The sequence below is a fragment of the Arvicola amphibius genome, chromosome 14 (genome assembly GCF_903992535.2).
Source record: "Arvicola amphibius chromosome 14, mArvAmp1.2, whole genome shotgun sequence".
NCBI classification, from domain to species: domain Eukaryota; kingdom Metazoa; phylum Chordata; class Mammalia; order Rodentia; family Cricetidae; genus Arvicola; species Arvicola amphibius.
The window spans coordinates 30,430,249-30,449,917 of record NC_052060.1 but is presented as its reverse complement, the minus strand read 5'-3'; the positions used below and the strand labels follow the sequence as shown (position 1 = coordinate 30,449,917).

The 19,669-nt window shown below is 46.5% G+C and overlaps 1 protein-coding gene across 2 annotated transcripts in view; it reads right to left on the bottom strand.

The window, feature by feature from the left end:
* Cnn3 (calponin 3) overlaps positions 1-19,669 on the bottom strand; it is a 31,112-nt gene that overhangs the window by 3,875 nt on the left and 7,568 nt on the right. The window contains exons 1-5 of one of the 2 annotated variants that reach the window (XM_038311548.2): positions 8,629-8,633; positions 5,345-5,466; positions 5,084-5,150; positions 3,052-3,189; positions 2,578-2,694 (exon numbers count right to left, since the gene is read on the bottom strand). In XM_038311548.2, coding sequence (XP_038167476.1) covers positions 2,578-2,694; positions 3,052-3,189; positions 5,084-5,150; positions 5,345-5,400 — 378 coding nt within the window. In that variant the 5' untranslated portion in view covers positions 5,401-5,466; positions 8,629-8,633. Of the gene's footprint in view, positions 1-2,577; positions 2,695-3,051; positions 3,190-5,083; positions 5,151-5,344; positions 5,467-8,628; positions 8,634-19,669 lie in introns of those variants that run through there. The other variant, XM_038311546.2, reaches the window with a different exon arrangement.

Genomic DNA, 19,669 nt, shown 5'->3' with positions numbered 1-19,669 from the left:
GGCCCTAAGCAACTAAGTATGGACTCCCCTCTGTGCTTCTGAAAGCAAAATGGGAAGGGCTACCTCTAAACGAAAAACTCGAAACGCAATTCAATACATAGAACCCCACAGATCAGCTGCATGCAGACTTGCAGAAAGAGGCGTACTGTTCAGTAAGAAGCTACTGTGCTGGCAGAACCATGGAGAGATTCCCCGCCCCTCTTTTCTATACTCTCTGCAGCACAGGGACCAGTTCAAAGTGTGCCCACTTCAGTCAGGGAGCCCAACAGCCAGTGTAGACCAGAGGACAAAGAGGACAAGCCTGACTCCAGGTCCAGGTGCACCCGACCTTTCTGCTGCCATCTACAAAGTTCACACTCCAGAGTCACATAATCAAGTCACAAGGAAGCGGGGGAGGGACACTTACAAAAACAGCTTGTAATGTTTCAGTAAGTTTATAATGTTGTGCTGGGCTAAAGTCCGTAGCAATCTTTGCTGCAAGCACAGCCTGTGTGCTTAGTTACAGTTAAAACAGCAAAGCAAAGGCCCGTACTTAGCCACCCTCAACATTTTCAGAGAGGAAAGATACATTTTCTTCCCACAACTCTTGTATACTGGTCAGAACCAGGAAGAGACAGCCAGGAGTGTGAACTGAAGCAGGTTCGGAGGAATAATTAACTTCTCTGCCCAGCTGAGAACTACAGGACCCAGGACTTCTCAGCACCATCAGTGTCGTGAGAGGAGGAAACCAGTTCCTACTACTTTAAAGAGTGTGGGTGGGGCTTTGCTTTTCTGAGAGTCTCACATAAACCCAGGCTAGCACCGCACCCACTAGGTAGGCAAGAATAACCTTAAACCCCTGATGGTCCACTTTCCAAGTACTGGCTTCATGGGTGCACACCACCATGCTCAGAAAACACTTACAAAAGAAAATGTCTATTACAAAAAGCAAAACCCCTGCACGGGTAAAGATTTACACATACATATAGTATGTGTAAATCTTTTTTTTTTTTTTTTTTTTTTTTTTTTTTTTGCTTATATAGCAAAAAAAAAAAAAAGGAAGGGGGAATTACTGCAATATTAACATCTGTATAGATGCAACTGGAGTTTGCAACAGACATCTGTGAATACCCCTTGGGGTTTATTTGCATATGTGTCCCTGAGTATATCTAAAGCCATATACAGAAACCCACATTGTACAAAAATACATATATCCCTTTAGAAGTTAATAGTATTTCAGAACCTTATTTTTTTTTCCATTAACTTATCTTTTCAAACACTAGTGTTAATTTTTAGGCTGCAGGCTCCAACCGCATGGGGCTCTCGCTGATCAGCGTTCGGGCTCGTCCACTCTAACTGCCCTCCGTTTATACAATGTTGTACTTTTGAAAATGAAAGCCACCCGACAGAGACTCAGTCAAAGGGGCAGTTCACCAAGGAGGTCCTCAGCTTTCACACCACTTGTTTGTGGTTTTGTGACACTCTTTAGGGAGACTGTAAAAGTCACCCTAACCACAAACTTCCCAATCAGCAAGGCTTGGTCGCAATACTGCACACTGCTCGTGTGTAATGACTCTGGTACTATAGGCTTTGTATATATTGCTCCCCTTGGTCAGTAACATCTATAAAGTGCATTTTCTTTCTTTTTAAAAGACAGTATGAGCCGGGCGGTGGTGGCGCACGCCTTTAATCCCAGCACTTGGGAGGCAGAGGCAGGTGGATCTCTGTGAGTTCGAGACCAGCCTGGTCTACAAGAGCTAGCTCCAGGACAGGCTCTAAAAGCTGCAGAGAAACCCTGTCTCAAAAAACCAAAAAAAAAAAAAAAAAAAAAGACAGTATGATTAGAAAAAACTACAACAACAAAACTTAATTTCCTAGAGAAACAATGGGCAAGCTGAGCAGCATACCTGAAGTTTTTTTTTTTTTTTAATGTCATCATTTTAGCCAGGCATGGAGGCACACACTTTTAATCCCAGCACTCGGGAGGCAGAGACAAGTGGATCTCCAGGAGTTCGAGGCCAGCCTGGTCTACAAAGTGAGTTCCAGTATGGCCAGAACTGTCATACAGAGAAACCTGTCTCTGGGGGAAAAAAAAAATCAAAACACCACCATCATTTTCTTATAGCTGTTGTGTTATTTAATTTCTTTTTCTTTTTCTTTTGCTGGTTTCTTGAGACAAGGTTTCTTGAGACAAGGTTTCTCTGTGTGGCCTTGAACTCAGATCTGTCTGCTTTTGCCTCCTGAGTGTTGGGGATTAAAGGCCTATGCCACCACCACCCAGCTAATTTTCATTTTTTGAAACAAGATCTCATTCTGGAGATCAGGCTGGTCTTGAAACTCATATGTAGCCCAGGAGGACTTCAAACTCAGAGCAACCCTCCTGCTTCACCCTGTTAAGTGCTGGGATTACAGGTGTAAGCCGCCATGCCCCACCACAGGTTTTAAATGGGTCGAAACCGTATAAACCATGTATGTATGTGAGCAATCTGCATTATAGAACTTTCGTGAACACTTTCCTCATGAGAGGCATAACATTTTGTGTAGCGATAATTAATGACACCGTGTTAATGGATGAAAAAATAATATCACACCACTTACCTGTAAACCAATTACACTTTGGCCAGCCTTTAATTTGCCTTCATCAAAACGTCTTGCTTGTTTTTCTGCATACTTGACTCCAATGTCAATGGTTGTGTGGAAGCCTTTTGTTTTTGCCTAGACATAAACACATTCACCAGCTGAGTCGGAACACGGATATTCTGCCACCAGCATTTTGAAGAGGAGACAACAAAGAGATGATGTCCACCGACAGGCTTCAAGGGTGAGATCATATCATACCAGAGGGAGAAAACCTACTTAGGGCTACTCAATGATAATAGTGTACCCTTTGAAATGGGAGGGTTCTAATTAACCTATCTGACACAAGCTGAGGTCAGCAGTCTTTTCATGAAGCTAGCAATTATGGAAGACACAGTGCCCCCCACACACACACTCCCCCCGTTTGTGTATCCCTGAGAGAACAATGATGTAACTAGCCACCTATGTGCAGGAAACTGTAGAGCATGTACGTACCAGACCTGCTAGGGCCACCAGTGTAGTCTGAACCTGGGTCATGTTGCCATTCTCAAAAAGATCATTTGCTTCAAATATGTCATGGGGCTTCATACCATAAGCCTGAATAGCTTTAATGAAGTTGCCGATATTCTCCAACTGTATAAACAGAAAGAGTCACATCAGGTTTGAAGCTAACTATGGATACACCAAGAATCTGCAGTCTTGATACTGGTAACAAGACTCCAGACAGAGGGGTTTGGGGTAAGATTCCCTATCATATACACAGTAAGTACACAGCTCTTTCTGGAAAAGGGTTTATAGAACAGTCTTTAAGATCTTAAAACGAAACAAAACAAACCCTAGCAACAACAAAATAAAAACCACACTTTTTCCTGTTCTAATTTTGAGACAAAACAAACAAACAAACAAACAAACAAAAACAAAACAAAATTCAAGAAGCTCAAACTGGCCTCAAACTGGTTACAACGGCATATCTTCAATTTCTGAACCTTCTGCCTAGATCCCCACCCTCCAGACCTGGTGCTGGAATCTGAGGTGAGCCCTATCACCCCCTGTTTATGCCTGTTTATGGGGATCCAAGCCAGGACTTCCCAAATGCTAGTCAAGCATGCCACAGACTGCCCCACATTCCCTGCTTTGTAAAGCTCTCTAAGGACAGAACTAGTCATGTATGAATGTGTGTGGGGGTATGCACGTATGCATCATGTGGGCATTTAGGTGCATGTGCCCCCATGTGTATACATGTACATGTGCAGGCTAGAGACTGACATTAGATTTTCTCCCCATCACCTGCCACTTTACTGCCTGAGGCAAGGAGGGTTTCTCTGTACACCAAGGGCTCACCTACTCAGTCAGTGTTCCTAGTCAGCTTGCCCTGGCGATTCCGTCTCTGCCTCCCACACACCTGGGTATTTACATGTCCACCCAGCTTTTACGGGCATCTGAACTCCCCTCTCTGGGCTTAGGTGGTGACTACTTTGCCCACTGCTCCCCAGGCCCACTGTCCTTACACGTATTTAAGAATTCTGTGTCAGAGTGATCTAGGCCTGGAGTTTTCTTTGTCAAAAGTTACACACAAATATTAATAGTTCACTATGTATTTTAATTTTAGTTTCAAAGTAAGTTGGTTACTAAACGGTTGCCATCTCCCAAACCCACTTAAGACCAAATAAACAGCTAACGCCATTTCATAAGCGCCAACAAAATGAAGCCACGATGCGATGTTCCATCATAAACTAGGGGTCACTGCTCCCCCTCCCCGTTATTCTTATGGTCCAGATGGTATGTGTGTAAAATTGCATTCTCCAAAGCAAACTAACTAAATGCAAAAAATGTTTAAAACTAAACGTGAGAAGAGACCAGTTCAGTAAGCAATAATGCCAACATTTTAATGGCAAAAACAAATATAGCCACGTGTACAGCTTTCTATTTACACACACACACACACACACACACACACACACACACCCCTGCAATCAATACAAAAATTTTAACCTTTTTCACCAAATAAAAAGAAGCCAACTGGGGGCTGGAGAGATGGCTCAGAGGTTAAGAGAACTGATTGATGTTCCGGAGGTCCTGAGTTCAATTCCCAGCAACCACATGGTGGTTCACATCCATCTATAATGAGATCTGGTGCCCAGAACACTATATACATAATAAATAAATTTTAAAAAAAGCCAACTGGGATAGTGCAGCTCACTTGTAATTCTAGGCCCAGGGAGGCCAAGGCAGGAATAGTCTGAGTTCTGTCCAGCCTGGGCTACAAAGGGAAAACCATGTCTCAAACAAGAGAAGGAAAGGAGGGAAGGGGAACAAGAGAGAGAACAGAGGGAGAGGAGAAAAGAAGCAGAGAAGGAGAGAGGGAGGGAAAGGAGGGAAGGGAGGGAGGATGGAAGGAGAGGAGGGAGAAGAGGAGGGAAGAGAAGAGGGAGGAGAGGAGGGAGGAGAGGAAGGAAGAGAGGAGGGAGGAGAGGAAGGAGGAGAGGGAGAAAAAGGATGGATTGGAGGTTGCTCACTTGGCAATTACCTGAGGCCAGTTTAGTGAGGATTCATTGACTTTCTTCACAGAGCCTGGCTGTAGCTTGTTTATGAGTCTAAAAACAAAATTACAAGGACACTTTATGGGTCAAAAACAAGGATTAGATATTAAGCTGATTCCCTGGAGTCAGTAAAGGAAACACGGTGGTAGACTATCAAGGCTGACACTCTAGCTGGGGAGCCAGGATTATTAAGGGAAAGGCCCATGGAAAGAGCAGAAGAGCAGACACCACCCGGGAAGGCCGCTTACTCGCAGAGGATGATGCCATCCTTCAGGCCCAGCTGGAAGTTGGTGCCAATGCCCATGCCTGTCACCTCTTCTATCCAGTTGCGCAGATCTTCCTCCGCTTGCTGGTCATACTTGGATGCGATCTGAAATACAAGTCCCCTAACTTTAGAGGGACTCGGTGACAGGGTACCACCCTCCAGTGCCTCACACGGTCCTCAGCTTCTGGTCATTACCCACTAAGCCCAGCAGTGACAGGTAGGAGAGGTCACAGGTGACCTTAACCGGCTGTCGCAGCTTCAGTAACTACACACAAATTCTCCATGAAGACAGTGTCCATTAAGGAGCATGGACAGAGAATCCAACAGGACAAGACAAAGCCTGAGCCATGACACAAGGAACACGATTTAGCGGTGTTGCAACACAGAATTAGCTGAAGCTTAAATTTTAAAGATGAAGTTGTTAGTCACCACATTCCAAAGATGGAGAGAGATTCCAACACGTGGCATTATGACACATGGTTATCTCAACCATCTAGGACATACCATTCCAGAGAAAGCACTGGGATCTGCCTTCTATTACATCAAATTCAAATTATACTGCACGCACACGATAATAAACACACTTTAAAAAATACATTTGAAAGGCATTTCTCTAGGCTTAGAAAAACACTACATTTGAAAGACCAAAACCTTAAGCCTCTTTCTTTTTTTCTTTTTTCTTTTTTTGGTTTTTCAAGACAGGGTTTCTCTGTGTAGTCCTAGCTGTCCTGGTAGACCAAGCTGGCCTCAAACTCACCTGCCTCTGTCTGGGATTAAAGGCATGCGCCACCACCACCCAGCAACTTTTTCTTTCTGAGATTCATTATTTTATTTTATGTGTATGGGTGTTTTGCTTGTACGTGTGTCTATGCAACATGCAGTGCCCATGGAGACCAGAAGAAGGTATCTATTGGTCCCCCGGAACTGAAGTTATGGAAGATGTCAGCCACAAGTGGGTGCTAGGAATCTAACCTGAGACTTCTGGAAGAGCAAATAGCACTTAATAGCTGAACCATTGCTCCAGCTCCCTAAACTTATTTAAAAATGAAACTTCAGTATTAAAAATGACACGCACCACACCACACCTTTAATCCCGGCCCTCAGGAGGCAGAGGCAGGCAAACCACTTAAGTTTCAGGCCAGCCAGGTCTAAAAAGTGAGACCCTGTCTCAAAAAAAAAAAAAAAAAGTTCAAGTTCCCTTGCCCTAAAAGTTCCTTTAAGAGTCTGGTCAATGAAAAGCATAAAGTAGGGCGGTAGTGGTGCTCACCTTTGATCCCAGCACTCAGGAGGGAGAGGCAGGCAGATCTGTGGGTTCTAGTCTACAGAGCAAGTGCCAGGACAGTCAGGGCCACACAGAGAAAGTCTGTCTCAAGAGCAAAAGTAAAATAAAATAAAATAAAATAAAATAAAATAAAATAATATAGGAGGTGGAGGAGGCAGTGGTAGCTGCAGTGGCTGCAGCTGGGAACAAAGCAGAATCACACACTTTTCTCTTCTCATTCAGCACAGGTGAATGCGCCAGCTAGCCACAATTAGAGCCCAGCGGCTAGAGATAGAACCTTGGGCATCAACTAGAGCCTTGTTAGAAATGAAAATGAACAGCAGGGCTGTCTGCTGGCCATAAAACATAATTAGGCTTAGGACTGAGAGATGTGGATCACCACACTGCTCAGAAGTAGGCCCAGAGTTCAGGTCAGCCAGCCCTGCCGGAGCAGACCACAACCATGTAGGACTCTATCTAGGCTGCCTGTGGGCCCTGTCCAGGAGAGCACCACGGGTCGGCGGGTCAGGATGGATATATAAGAAGCTGGTTAGTTACTGCAAACACCCAACAATGAAAGTCAGCACTGAGTCTTAAAAACAAACAGCCACAACTGACTCCATTTGACTGCAGTTCCTCTTCAGGTGACAATGATGGCTTTACTTTTTTTTTTTTTCCAAGGTGGGAAAAAAAATGTCATTTCTCACTTCAAATAAATGAAAGAGTCACCCACATCCTCCTCTTGCAGGCCCATTAGGCTTTCAGGTAGCCTTGGAACAGCATCAGAGAGCAGCCGACTGGCAGGTGCCTCCCCTCCCCCATCACCAAGGGGAGGCTCGGCTGAAGTAAACAGATGACTCAGGGATTGCTGTGCCCCTTCACACTCCATTACCCATAATTAGAGAAACGGGGGCTGGATAATGGATAATTTACATTAACTGCGTGTTTGCTTAACCAAGATTAGAAAAGGAAATCCTGCAAGCTTCCGTAGTCACGGTTAGGCTGGCACACCAGCGCTTCACGGGTCCAGTCCCGCCCACTACAGGGTAAAGTGAGGCTCGTGGGCAGCGAGGTTCCCTCCCTTGTACCCTCATGCCTTGAGAAGGTCTACTCTATCACCCGCCAGCTTGGGTGACACTGGGGGCTACTTGAGAGAGGAGGAAGGAGGTATGGACGGTAGAAGATTCCGCCTGGGATTCACCTTGTCAGGGAGGGACAAGCAGAAAGCATCCACCGCTCTCTCACCCCAGATAAACATCCGTGGTGATTTATCTCCTCCCACACAGAAAACAGGTTCAATTATATACGACCCCTATACAAAGTAGAATAAACTATGCACACGGGAAGATGAGTGACGGGGAAGGAAAGGGGCGGAAGCAGAAGTCAGTCCTCAGTAGGCACGGCTCTGGAAAGCAAATCGGACCTGAGCTGAGTTTTCTAAGTGAGGGATGCCCAACTGTGTGATGCATTTCAACACACCTGAAGAGTGGCACCCACAAGGAGCCTCTGATGTCGCTCTACCTGCCCTTTGGTCTTCACGAGGGGCCCGCTGTTAATTCATCTATCTTCCGATCCAGTTCCTGTCTCCACGGCAGCAAAACTGACTTCAATGGATAAGTGCCTTCTAGTTGTCTACAAACTTGGTCAAGCATCAAGAACTGTGACACATGGTGCAGACGTAAATGCAGGCGAAACACCCATACACATTTAAAAAGAGAGAGAGTAAAGAGGTGTTGCATCCTTGCAATCCCAGCAGAAGAGGACAGGTGGGTGGAGTGGAAAGCCAGTGGGGATACACAGTGAGACCATATTTGGGGGTAGGTGGAAAATATCCTCTTGCTTTTTCAAATACAGAGATGAAATTGTTACAAGGGTTTTTTCTTTGCAGGACAGTGGTGATGGTTTCTAAAAATAGTCGTGTGTGTGTGTGTGTGTGTGTGTGGAGGGGGGGGGGGGAGATAGGGGAGTCAGAGAAAAACTTTCAGGAGCTGGTTCTACCCTTCCACCTTGTTTTTGAGGCAGGGTCTCTCGTTTCTATGGATAGCACGGAGTTCAAATGGAGCTGCTCTATACCAGAAGGATAACGCCTCTACTAGATACCACAAGCTACTTAAAAAGCCCAGTACCAGGTATAGGATACCTTTTTTGAGAGGTATAGGACCCCTCAAACATTATGAACAGTTGTGAACCTTGAAGTTACAACTGTCCTGGCTTGATATGGCCACTGGTGAAACAGAGGAATGGAGGTTCTAAGAATAACCAATCGCGTTCTGACTGGACTTAAGGCTCACTCCTCATGACTTGGCACTGTCAACCAGACCAAACACCCATGGCTGCCTAAGCCATCGACAAGAGCCTACTGCTCTTATTTTGCTAAATGGACACAGTAATAAACTGCATCAGAAGTTCTTACCCAACAACTGTAGATTCGCAGTGGCCGGTGATTAATACAGAGACCCACAATTAGTCAACATGCACAGAATAAGGGACTGTGGAGTGTTCAACTCTAAATGGGTCCTCTACATCCCAGGCCTTGGCGACAAGGTTCAGACTCACTGTGGAAAGACGCAGCGGAAAAGCTGCAGAAGCAGAGGCAGTGGACGCAGTTGCCTGGCTCGACAAGGCTGCTGCACACACTAACTCCCAACTGTGACGGCAGCTCAAGACTCGCACAAGATCAAGCCAGCCGAAATTCCAACACGGACGGGTTCCTGACACCCCACTCCTAGTTAAGGAGCTGTTGGCAAAGGCTGGACACTGGTGGAATGAGAGTGTTCTCCAGAGGTGTGATCCTGCACCCACGCCCATACACACAGCACTAAGTGGACTCAGTGTGCTTAACTGAGCACACGGAGATGGGAGGGGGAGTGGTGGGCAGAATGGGTGAGGAGTTTGATCAAAACACATCATATGCATTATGGAATTCTCAAAACTAAAACTAAAAATACAATGTATTCATTATTTTTTCACCTTAAAAGCTTTAACTTCTGAACTTGGGGCTAAAACAGCATTCTTCCTTGTAACAAAACAAAAACCAAACCAAACCAAAATCCAACAACCCTAATGTTAGAATAAAGATACAGCCTACAGGAAGGAGGAACAACACTGTTTAGTCAAGTGTGGTGGCACATGCCTTTAGTCCCAGCACTTGAGAAACAGAAACAGTAGATCCTTTCAGTTCAAGGACAGCTTGGTGAGTTCTAGGCCAGGAACTCAGGTCTACCTAGTAGTCACCAAATCACCAAACAACAACAAACCACCAATCACACATAAGGGTATTCATATCAAAGATATATAAAGAATTTCAAATAAGGAAACATCAAGACAAAAATCATCCAATCAATACTGGAAGGAATGAATGAAGAAAGAAAGGAAGAAAGAAAAGGAAAGGAAGGGGGGGAGAGGGGAGAGAGAGAGAGAGAGAGAGAGAGAGAGAGAGAGAGAAAGAGAGAGAGAGAGAGAATAACACCCCTGCCCTCGCCATCAGCTTTTCCATATCATATCAAAATCCAAGTAAAGATCATGGAGCTGAGAACTGAGTCTGGGCACAGCTGATGGAGACTCCCCAATGAAGCTCGCCAGCATCTTCCTGCAAACACCAGTAGGGATGAATACCAAGGGAAAAGCCTTCCAGGCTGTTAGACGGAGTCTTAGCTGAGGTTTCTGACACTGTGAAGAGACCATGACCACAGCAACTCTTATAAAAAGAAAATTTTTAATTGGAGCTGGCTCACAGTTCAGAGGTTTAGTCCACGACTGTCATGGTGGGAAGCATGGTGGCACGCAGGTAGACACGTGCTGGAGAGGTAACTGAGAGTTCTACATCTCGATCCACAGGCAGCAGGAAGAGAGTGCTGCATCAGGCTTGGCTTAAACATCTGAGACCTCAAATCCCACCCACCCACCCCCAGCAACACACTTCCTCCAACAAGGCCATACCTCCTAATAGCCACTCCCTACGGGTCTATGGGGGCCATTTTTATTCAAACCTCCGCAAATGGGTGGACCACCCTCTACGGCCAGCCAACACTGCCTGTTCTGCTCTCACTCCCCTTGACCGTCAACTGTTTTCCTTCCTCCCTCTCTTTCTCCCTTCAGGGCTAAGAACCCCACTAAGAGCACCAGGTTGAACTACCCCAGCTGCGGTCCTCCCCCTCTGTGGAGCCTCAGCCATGCATCTGCTCAGCCTTGGCACTCCAGTCTGAGTCTGGGTAGCTCAGAGTAACCATTTGGAGTTGCCCTTCTCTCAAGCGCGGGCAGTCGTGCATGGCTAGTCTCTAGTCCTCGCTTCAGCTCTCTACAGAGCAGTATTTGTTCACAAAAATGAAATTATGAAAGTATGTGGAGCGCACACTGAGAGTCTTGTAGGCGACAGTGAACAGAATCCTAGACAAACTCGGGACCCTCCAAAGCCCAGCCCACTGCACACAGTTTTGTTCCTTTGTACTCAATCTGGCAGATATGGGAAACAGTAGGGAAAAGGTCATTAGGTTAAAGTGACAGTGACAGACAGCAAGGGAAAGAAACGCCAGATGAACTAGGGTATACGACTCTTTCCACGGCCCCTCCCAATCCCACCCCTTCTTCAAACTCTCATCCTCTGTCAAATAAAACAGAAAACAACACAGGAAGGATTCTCTTCAAAACCACAAGCCCCAAGGGCCCGCCCTTCCTAATGGTAGGAGACACTGCATCAGATAACAGCCTTCCAGAGCAAGTAAGAGGTAGTAGCCAAGACATGCACTGTGGAGAGAGTTTCCCTGCAAGTCTTCAATGGGAAGACAAGAGGCTTCAAAGGCATCTCAGCAACGGACCAGAAGCAAACCCAGTACGATTCTGTAGTGCTGTTGTTGGTGTAATCAGCAAGCATTCAACAAGAGCACCTAGAGGCTGGGGGTGGGGTGGGGTGGGGGGCTCACCCTCATGGGAAAAGAACTGCCTGATGGCCAAACTTGCCAGGCACACTGCAGAGTCCCCTGAAGAGTGAAGAACACTTGGCTTTTATTCCTGTATTAACAACAGGGCTCTGATTCAGGACTCCTACAGACACCAAAATCCCTACCTACTATAGTGCTTTACATAAAATAGCATAGTCCGTATACATAGCCCATGCATATCCATGTGTACTTTAAATCAACTGCAGACTTACCAGAGCTGATACAATCTAAATGATATATATATATATATATATATATATATATATATATATATATATATATATATATATAGCAGGCATATAAGGTTCAGGGCATAATGACAATGAAAACACATGCTTGGCGAACACACAATTTTCCTCCTAGTATTTTTGATGTTGCTGACTGAATGTGGCCCATGCATGCAGAGAACCAAGCACTCTTCCTTCCTACAATAAACCATCACAGGGGCTGTTAAAACAATATTCCAGGTTATTGTTTCTGGTGCTGACAACAGTCTTCCAATTTTCAGTCATGCCTGAATTCTCCTGGGGCTGCTTTTGAGCCGCTCAGATGATTCAGCAGGACCCCAATCTTGCTACCTAAAAACTACACCCATGTTAGTACCGGCAAAGGCTTGTGTTGGAATGCTTAGCCCCCAGTTAGTAGAACTGTTTGGGAAGGATTAGGAGGTGTGGCCTTGTTGGAGGAGTGCATCCCTGGGAGTAGATTCAAAAGTTTATGCCAAGTCCTGTCTCTGTCTGCTGCCTGTGGATTAGGATGTAAAGCTCTCAGGTCCTGGTGCAGCACTGTGCCTGGTTCCCACCATGACAATCATGGTCCAGCCCTCGAAAGCTGTAAGCAAGCCCCCCAGTGAATGGCTTCCTTTCATGAATTGCCTTGGTCACAGCATCTCTTCAGAGATGGAATCAGCATCTTTCACATGTTTTCTGGATTCTTCTTTCAGTTTCTGCTCTCCCAGTCCTCTTCTCAGACGGCTAGGAAGTACGGTTCAGAGGCAGGCTCGGCCCCAGGCGATCTTATTCTAGTAGTACAGAATCTGAAAGTCATTCTATGGTGTGAACTTGCTAGGAAAGTCTGAAAGTCAAGGACAATCACATCTGGAGCAAGCTAGCACAGTGGCATCGAAAAGCATCTCAAAGGCAGGCGTTCTTTCAAAGGCTTAGAGCCAGACCATGATACAGACTATATTCCCTGATATCGACCATGCTAGTTTCCTACTGTTGAGGCAAAATGTCTGAAACCAGGTTTCCTTTGGCTCAGTTTCAGTCTGTGGCTACTTGGCCCAGTTGCCGTTGGGCCTATGATGGAGCAGAACAGCATGGTGGGAAACATGAGACAGAGAAAACTACTCAGCTGATGGTGTCTGTAAAGAAAGGGAGACAGAGGGAGGGGCTATGATCCAAGACACCGTTAAGGGGGAGGCCTCCCAAAGATGTCACTGCCTTTCACTAAAGCCCCACCTCCTGCTCCGTCCACATTCCTCCAGCCATAAGTAGACAACCAAGCTTTCAACACACAAGGCGTGCCAGCTTCCAATTCTACCAGGCAGAGTCACACAAAGACCCTAAGACTTGATGATACAATTACTGTGAAACTGACAAGAAGCTAGTGCTTTAAAAACACCGAGAGAAACAGGTCTAGTGCCTAATCCAATAAACAATACAACAGACAGAAGGACAGAAGGAAAAGCAAAGAACAAAGTCAACTCTGGCCTCTCTGTCTAGAAAAATAATCTTTAGATTCTCAGATGTAGACTATACATAGCACAAGTATGGAAGCTGGCTTCCCCAAACACGCTGAAACTCAAAAACTTCAGTTAATAAGGATGGCAACATCTCACTTGGTGAGCAATTGTGAACAGAATCCTGGAGCCAGGTCTGCCCACTTCTGACTCCCACTCCCCTAACAAGGGTCTCTCTTCTATTACTGGTAGGAGAGGACGGCTGTCTTGGAGGGGACTTGGGACTTCTGGTGAGTGGCAGGTGGGAGGGTAGATACCACCAGCAGCCAGCAAGGGTCAAAGTCACAGCAAGAACAGCTGCCCAGATCTCCTTCCATGAGGTAAGACCAGTACTTCATCTCTGCGGCTCTCGATTTCATGCATGCTACAAAACGGTACTTTAAAGGTGGCATTCATCTATGGATCATGTCACCAGCCTGAGGCCTCAGAGTCAAAGGTCTATCTTGTTTGGAAGGACATCTGCATCTGAATGCTGCTGCGGTCACCACAGGCGTCACTTCATCAGCCGATCTAGTAATCTTAGATGGCCTGCTAGGGACATAGTCGCTGTCTGTCGTAGTTCTGGAAGGTCAGCAGGAGCAGTCACCAGGCACTGGGCAATCACTTACCTGTACCCTGGTGAAACCACATCGTGCCAACACTGCAATCCAGATACATTCTAAAAGGGGATACGACAAACTGATCACCAGGCTCCAGTGATTCTCAATCTGTGGGTCACAACCCCTTTGGGGGAGTGAATGACCCTTTCATAAGGGTTGCCTGAGGCCATCAGAAAACACCAATATTTACATTGCAATTCATAACAGCAGCAAAATTACAGTTATGAAGTAGCAATAAAAGTAATTCTCTGGTTGGTGGTCACAACATGAGGAACTGTATTAAAGGGTCACAGCATCAGGAACGTTGAGAATCACTGGCCTAGAAAGATCAAATTGGGTGGTGAAACATTGAAGAATTTAGATACAGGCAAGCAAGTGGCCCAGCATTTAGAAGACAGAGGCAGGATTACAGGTTGGAAGTTAGCCTGTCTCAATGAATGAATGTTCAATCAATCATACACAGTCTATTCTGAAAAACTGGGCAGCCAGAAGAGACTATACACACCCGAGAAGGGGCCTGGAAGTTTATGGGACGTTAACTGAAAGTTTTACAGGAGAGAGAGCCAATTTATTCTGAGGCACATGGAGGTTAGACCCAGGATAAATAAACAGAAATCCCAAGGAAATGACCTAGAAGCCAAATGGAAAAATACCTTATTAGTACCAGTGAAGTGTAAGCAGGAAGCCTACTTGCAAGAAAGGCAGCTGGAGAAGATTCTGATAAGGGGCTTCCTTGTCAATTTGAGAGATCTATAGAGATCTTGCTGACACAGGGTCCCAGCCAAAGCTGCAGCGGATGGAAAACAGCTACTTCTCAAGTTTGCATTTCCACGACTGGAGCACACATGCATCCCCAGAGCAGCACCCACTGCAGTCAGCTCTTTGCTGCTGCCTAGATTTGGGACTGTGGCTGCCTCCAAAACCTTTTGAGCTCACACACGGGCGGCGCTGAAATCCATGTGGGCTGTGTTAGCTGCAGCACCTTCTGCAGCTCTGGGGTGTGTATGTATTCACTCCTCACGGGATAACTTCAAGTTTGCCGTAGAGGATGCAACTCAAGATCTACTGTGATTTGAGGCATTCACAAAACCCACTTCACCATGAGTCCCCAGAACAGAGCAACCGGAAGCTCCTTGGTACTGACCTCGGAAGTCCTTCTCCCAGGTGAGCATCCCATCACCCACAAGTTACCATGAGCCATGTGGCTCCCTATCCACTACTGAGCTGGACGATCAGTACAGGTAGGAGGCAATAAATGCAGGCTGGCTAGGGAACCCCACAAATGTCTTGACAGGTAGGAGGCAACCATCAGCAATAAAGGCAGCTTGCAAAGGTCTTACATGGGCAGGAAAGCACAGCCTTCTCCCACCATGAAAATTAGAGGACATGAAGTTTCCACTGACTAACAGGACGGAACTTCCCATTTCCCCCTTAACAAAAAGCTCCCCTGTGCCTTATGAAATGGCATAGGAAGTGACCTTGAGGGAGTGAAGTCCTGAGTGAGCATGTGCTGTTGACATGAGCGTGGCCAGGTGAGGCTCAGGAGCAAAGCCCTTTTCTGTTCTGGAGTGCAAATGTTGACAGTGTTTACAGAGAATACCCACCATGGCTCCCCTGTGCCACGTTTACAGCCTGAGGACAGGTCCCCCACAGAGGCACTCCTACCAAGATCAGCTAAATCTGTCTCTTTGCTCAGCTGTATGCAAAAACCCCACCTCTATCTGACTGCATATAATGAACACACTGAGCTTCCAGGATGCTGTGGTTTCTCCAGAGAGCCCAGTCTGTCCCATCACGGCTTTCTCGTACATGTGTCTGTCCTTTCTTCATTCCTTCATCATCCCTAGTCCCCAGACCCAAACTGTATAAGGACTTGGTAGGACCCCTCTATATGCTGTGAATACAATTAGTTAATAAAGGACTGCTTTGGACCTATAGCAGGGCAGAACTTAGCTAGGCGGGAAAAACTAAATTGAATGCTGGGAGAAAGAAGGGCGGAGTCAGAGAGAAGCCATGGAGCCTCTGCTGGAGACAGACATGCTGAAACTTTGCTGGTAGGCTAAGACCTCGTGGTCATGCACAAGATTAATGGAGATGGGTTAAATTAAAATGTAAGAGTTAGCCAATAAGAAGCTAGAGCTAATGGGCCAAGCAATAATTTAAGTAATACAGTTTCTGAGTGGTTATTTTGGGGCTGAGTAGCCAGGAACAAAACAAATGGCCTCTCCTTCATCAAGCTTAAGTTCATTTTTCTTTTAATTTGATATTATGAAAAATGATAAACTTGGGGGTTAGGGTCACATACCTGCATACCACCACGACCTACACAAATGTTACTGAAGACAGGTTAGACGCACACTGAAGTTCAAGCTTCTCATTCACCATGACAAAAAAGGAGATAATTAGTTAGAAGACTCAGTTTCTTCATTCACGCACACACACGCACACACACACACACACACACACACACATAAATAAATGAATAAATAAAACTTGAACACAACTTCCTCTTTCTAGCTAGGACCTGGTTATGAGGCCCAGGATATCCCAATTACAGTGACAACAACTCACACTGTATGTGACTGTCACAGAGTTTGAATACACCAAGAGGAACAACGTCGGTCCTGGTGAACTGTGGTCATTGTTCTGCCCCAGCACAAAGGTCTCCCAGAGGTGATCTGACAGACACACACGCACAGAACCCAAAACGGAAACCCTACTTCCCATCCGCTCCAGGCCAAGGGCCAAGGGCCAAGGGAATGGGTGGAGGGAACAAGTGCCCTGGCAGCAAAGGGTCCAGCAGAACTCAGCTGAGACAAGCAGAGGAACGCAGTACATCCCACACACTGGCCAAGCCACCTTCACTCCCTGTGGCCTATGCGACCAGCTCAGGAGACACTCTCTTCCCACCTCTGCCAACACTCAGCTCTACTCTCTGCCCCCAGCCTTTCCCTTACTGGCCCTTCAGTGGGCACAGGCTCCCATCTCAACTGAAACAAGCAAACCTTTCAATAAACCTGATGCTGGCCTCAAGTACTGACCTGTTTCTCTTTCATGTCTGGCCAGATCTCTCCATTTCCTCTCTTGCTGCTCTCACCTCCTGGAAAAACGCTCCACTGAAGACAGTCTCTCAAAAGGTTAGCAGTAAGGGCTCAGTAGCACAATCCAGGGCCTTTTTCCAGCCCTCCTCCTGCATGAGACCAGCCTTCCTGGACCTCCGACTCTCCTCCCCTGCATCTTGGCAAAGGCCCATCCTGGGGCTCCTCGCCCTGGCCTGCCCTCGCCAGGCTCAGCACCTTTCTTCTTTGCCCCTTGAACGATGTTGGTTCTCTCTGAGCTCTAGCCTGGGACTGAAGTGGAGAAGGTCTGGAAACTGCAGGGGCATCTCCACACGCACGGCGCTTCCTCTACTGCAACCTTGAGGTCCTTAGTGGCTCTCACGGCTCATGGCTGCTGAGAATCACCCCAAGTTCATTCACGAACATTGCAGGGACTCCCTGAATGTGTCCCTTCTTCTCCTATGCTTTGTTGGCAACTCCCACTCGGATACTGGAAGACTGTTCATATTCATCAGCTGTCCCTTGGTATCCACGGGGACTGGTTCCAGGGCATTCCCTCCCCACCACAAATACCAAAACACCCAACGCTCAGGCCCCTTGTATTAAACGGTATTTTAAGTAGCCCATGCAAGGAACCTGTGCACATCCTCCCTTGACTTTTTATGTGTGTAGCACTGGAGATGACGCCCGGGGCTTCCTGCCCACTAAGCAGGTACTCTGCCACCAACTTACAACTCCAGCCGCCACCCCTCCATACTTAAAATCATCTCTAGATCACTGATATTACCTAAGAGAAATGCAAATGCTCTGTAAATAGTTCCTATACCACCCTGTTTATAGAGAATGAGTGGGAAAGTCTGTGTATGGGTGCAGTACAGACACGAACATTTTAGGGGACAGCTTCAGCCCATAGTTGGCTGCCTCCACACGTGTGAAGCCCACAGCTATAGAGGGCCAACTGCACATCATCCCAACTAATTAGCTGAGAGCACTTGATACCATTTGACAGGCTCATTCTGATGCTGCCTAAGCTTCTTACTTTAAGAATGACTTACCAAGTAATTTCTAATGGAAGTGTCCTCACCCCTCCCAGCTGCCCGGTCCCCATGTCTGATAGGGTAAGCAGTGAAACAGGGAGTAGGGGTGTCGCTGCCTTACCACACACTAGTAAAGAGCTAAAGCAGAAGCAAGGGCACCGGGTGTGCTCTTCCCTCACTCCCCACCTATTCATCTGAGACAGGGTCTCTCTCTGAACCAGGGGCTCATGTTTTCTCCTAACAGGCTAGAAGCCAGCAAGCCCCAGAGATCTTCCTGTCCCCACCCTCCCCAGAACTAGGGTTACAGGAATGGATCGTTACATGGGAACTAAGAGCTGAACTCTTAATTCTTACGATTACACAGCAAGCACCCTTAACGGAGGAGCCATCTCTCCAGGCCCTGCTGTCTGGTATTTTTGAGGCAGGGTCTCGTGAAGCCTAGAATCTCCAATTGGCCTTAGAACTTACTATGTAGCTGTAAATAGCCATGAATTCCTGATCCTTTCTTCTCTATCTTCTAAGAATTGGCTTTCAGTTGATGAAAAAAAAAATTAAAGTGGCCTTCTTCCTGTTTCATACCATTGGATAGGCGTATAAACTGATTTTTAAAAACGAACAACTGCTGAATACTTAATATACACTTAAATATTGGGTCCAGAGCTATGTACTTTCCCACACAAGCGTCTTCAAGGAATATCTGCCAGTACGGAAGTAGAAAGCAAATCATGGAAATCCATACAAAGACCACAGTTCAGTTTGTGGAGTATGAGTGACGGGTCGGGGTGATCCGAGCCACGGAGATGAGGGTGAGGATAATACAGGGTTCTTTCAGGGCTTTGCTCTGACATTCTGGCACCGTTCCCGTTCTTCACAATTATGTCATTCACCAAACAAAGATTAAAGAGTTGGAGAGGCTCTCATAAGCAAGGAAGAAAGCAGAGATGACCCTATCCAAAGATTGAGTGTCAAGCAGGAATCTGGACCCAGGCCTGCCCAGAGTCTAAGCCTTTGCTATTTCCATTCATCTTCTCTGTCCAGTTCACGGCTAGTTCGTCACAAAGCGGCAGGAGAAGACGGTGGTGATGGCCTGCACTCCAGAGCCACTGAGAAGAGCGGAGCAAAGAGGACTGCCTGGGCCCAGGCATTAGGAGATTAACCTGGGCAACACTGGAAGAGCCCCTCCATCTGGGGGAAGAAAAAGGCAGCCACTATCCCTGTCCCACTTATCACTTTTATCACACTGATAAACTAGAACCTGCTGCCAGCTAGGAGCTCTGCTTCCAACAGCCAGGAGACTCTGCAGTCTCAGGGGGGTAGCGCCAGCACAGTTCAAAAGTTCATAACAAGATACACCTCAAAGATAGCTTGGACTGAAGACTACTCTACTGACCTCTCCAGAAAGTAGCCTCTTGCCACAGGTGTTTGGGAAGGTACTAGAAAATCAACTCCAGGATAATATCTAAAAGTGAATCACTGGCCGCTAAGAAGAAGTAGAAAAAAAGGCAAAGAGATGGAGCTAGGAGAGGAAGAACACTAGAGATGAAAAGCTAACTGGCAAGATAAAATGTCTAGGTGTATCTGACCAGGGTGAGGTCATGGGGGTCCCTAATACACAGCATTCAGGTTCTCTGCAGAAACCTGAAGCAAATGCCCAGGCTCAGAACAGCCTGAAGA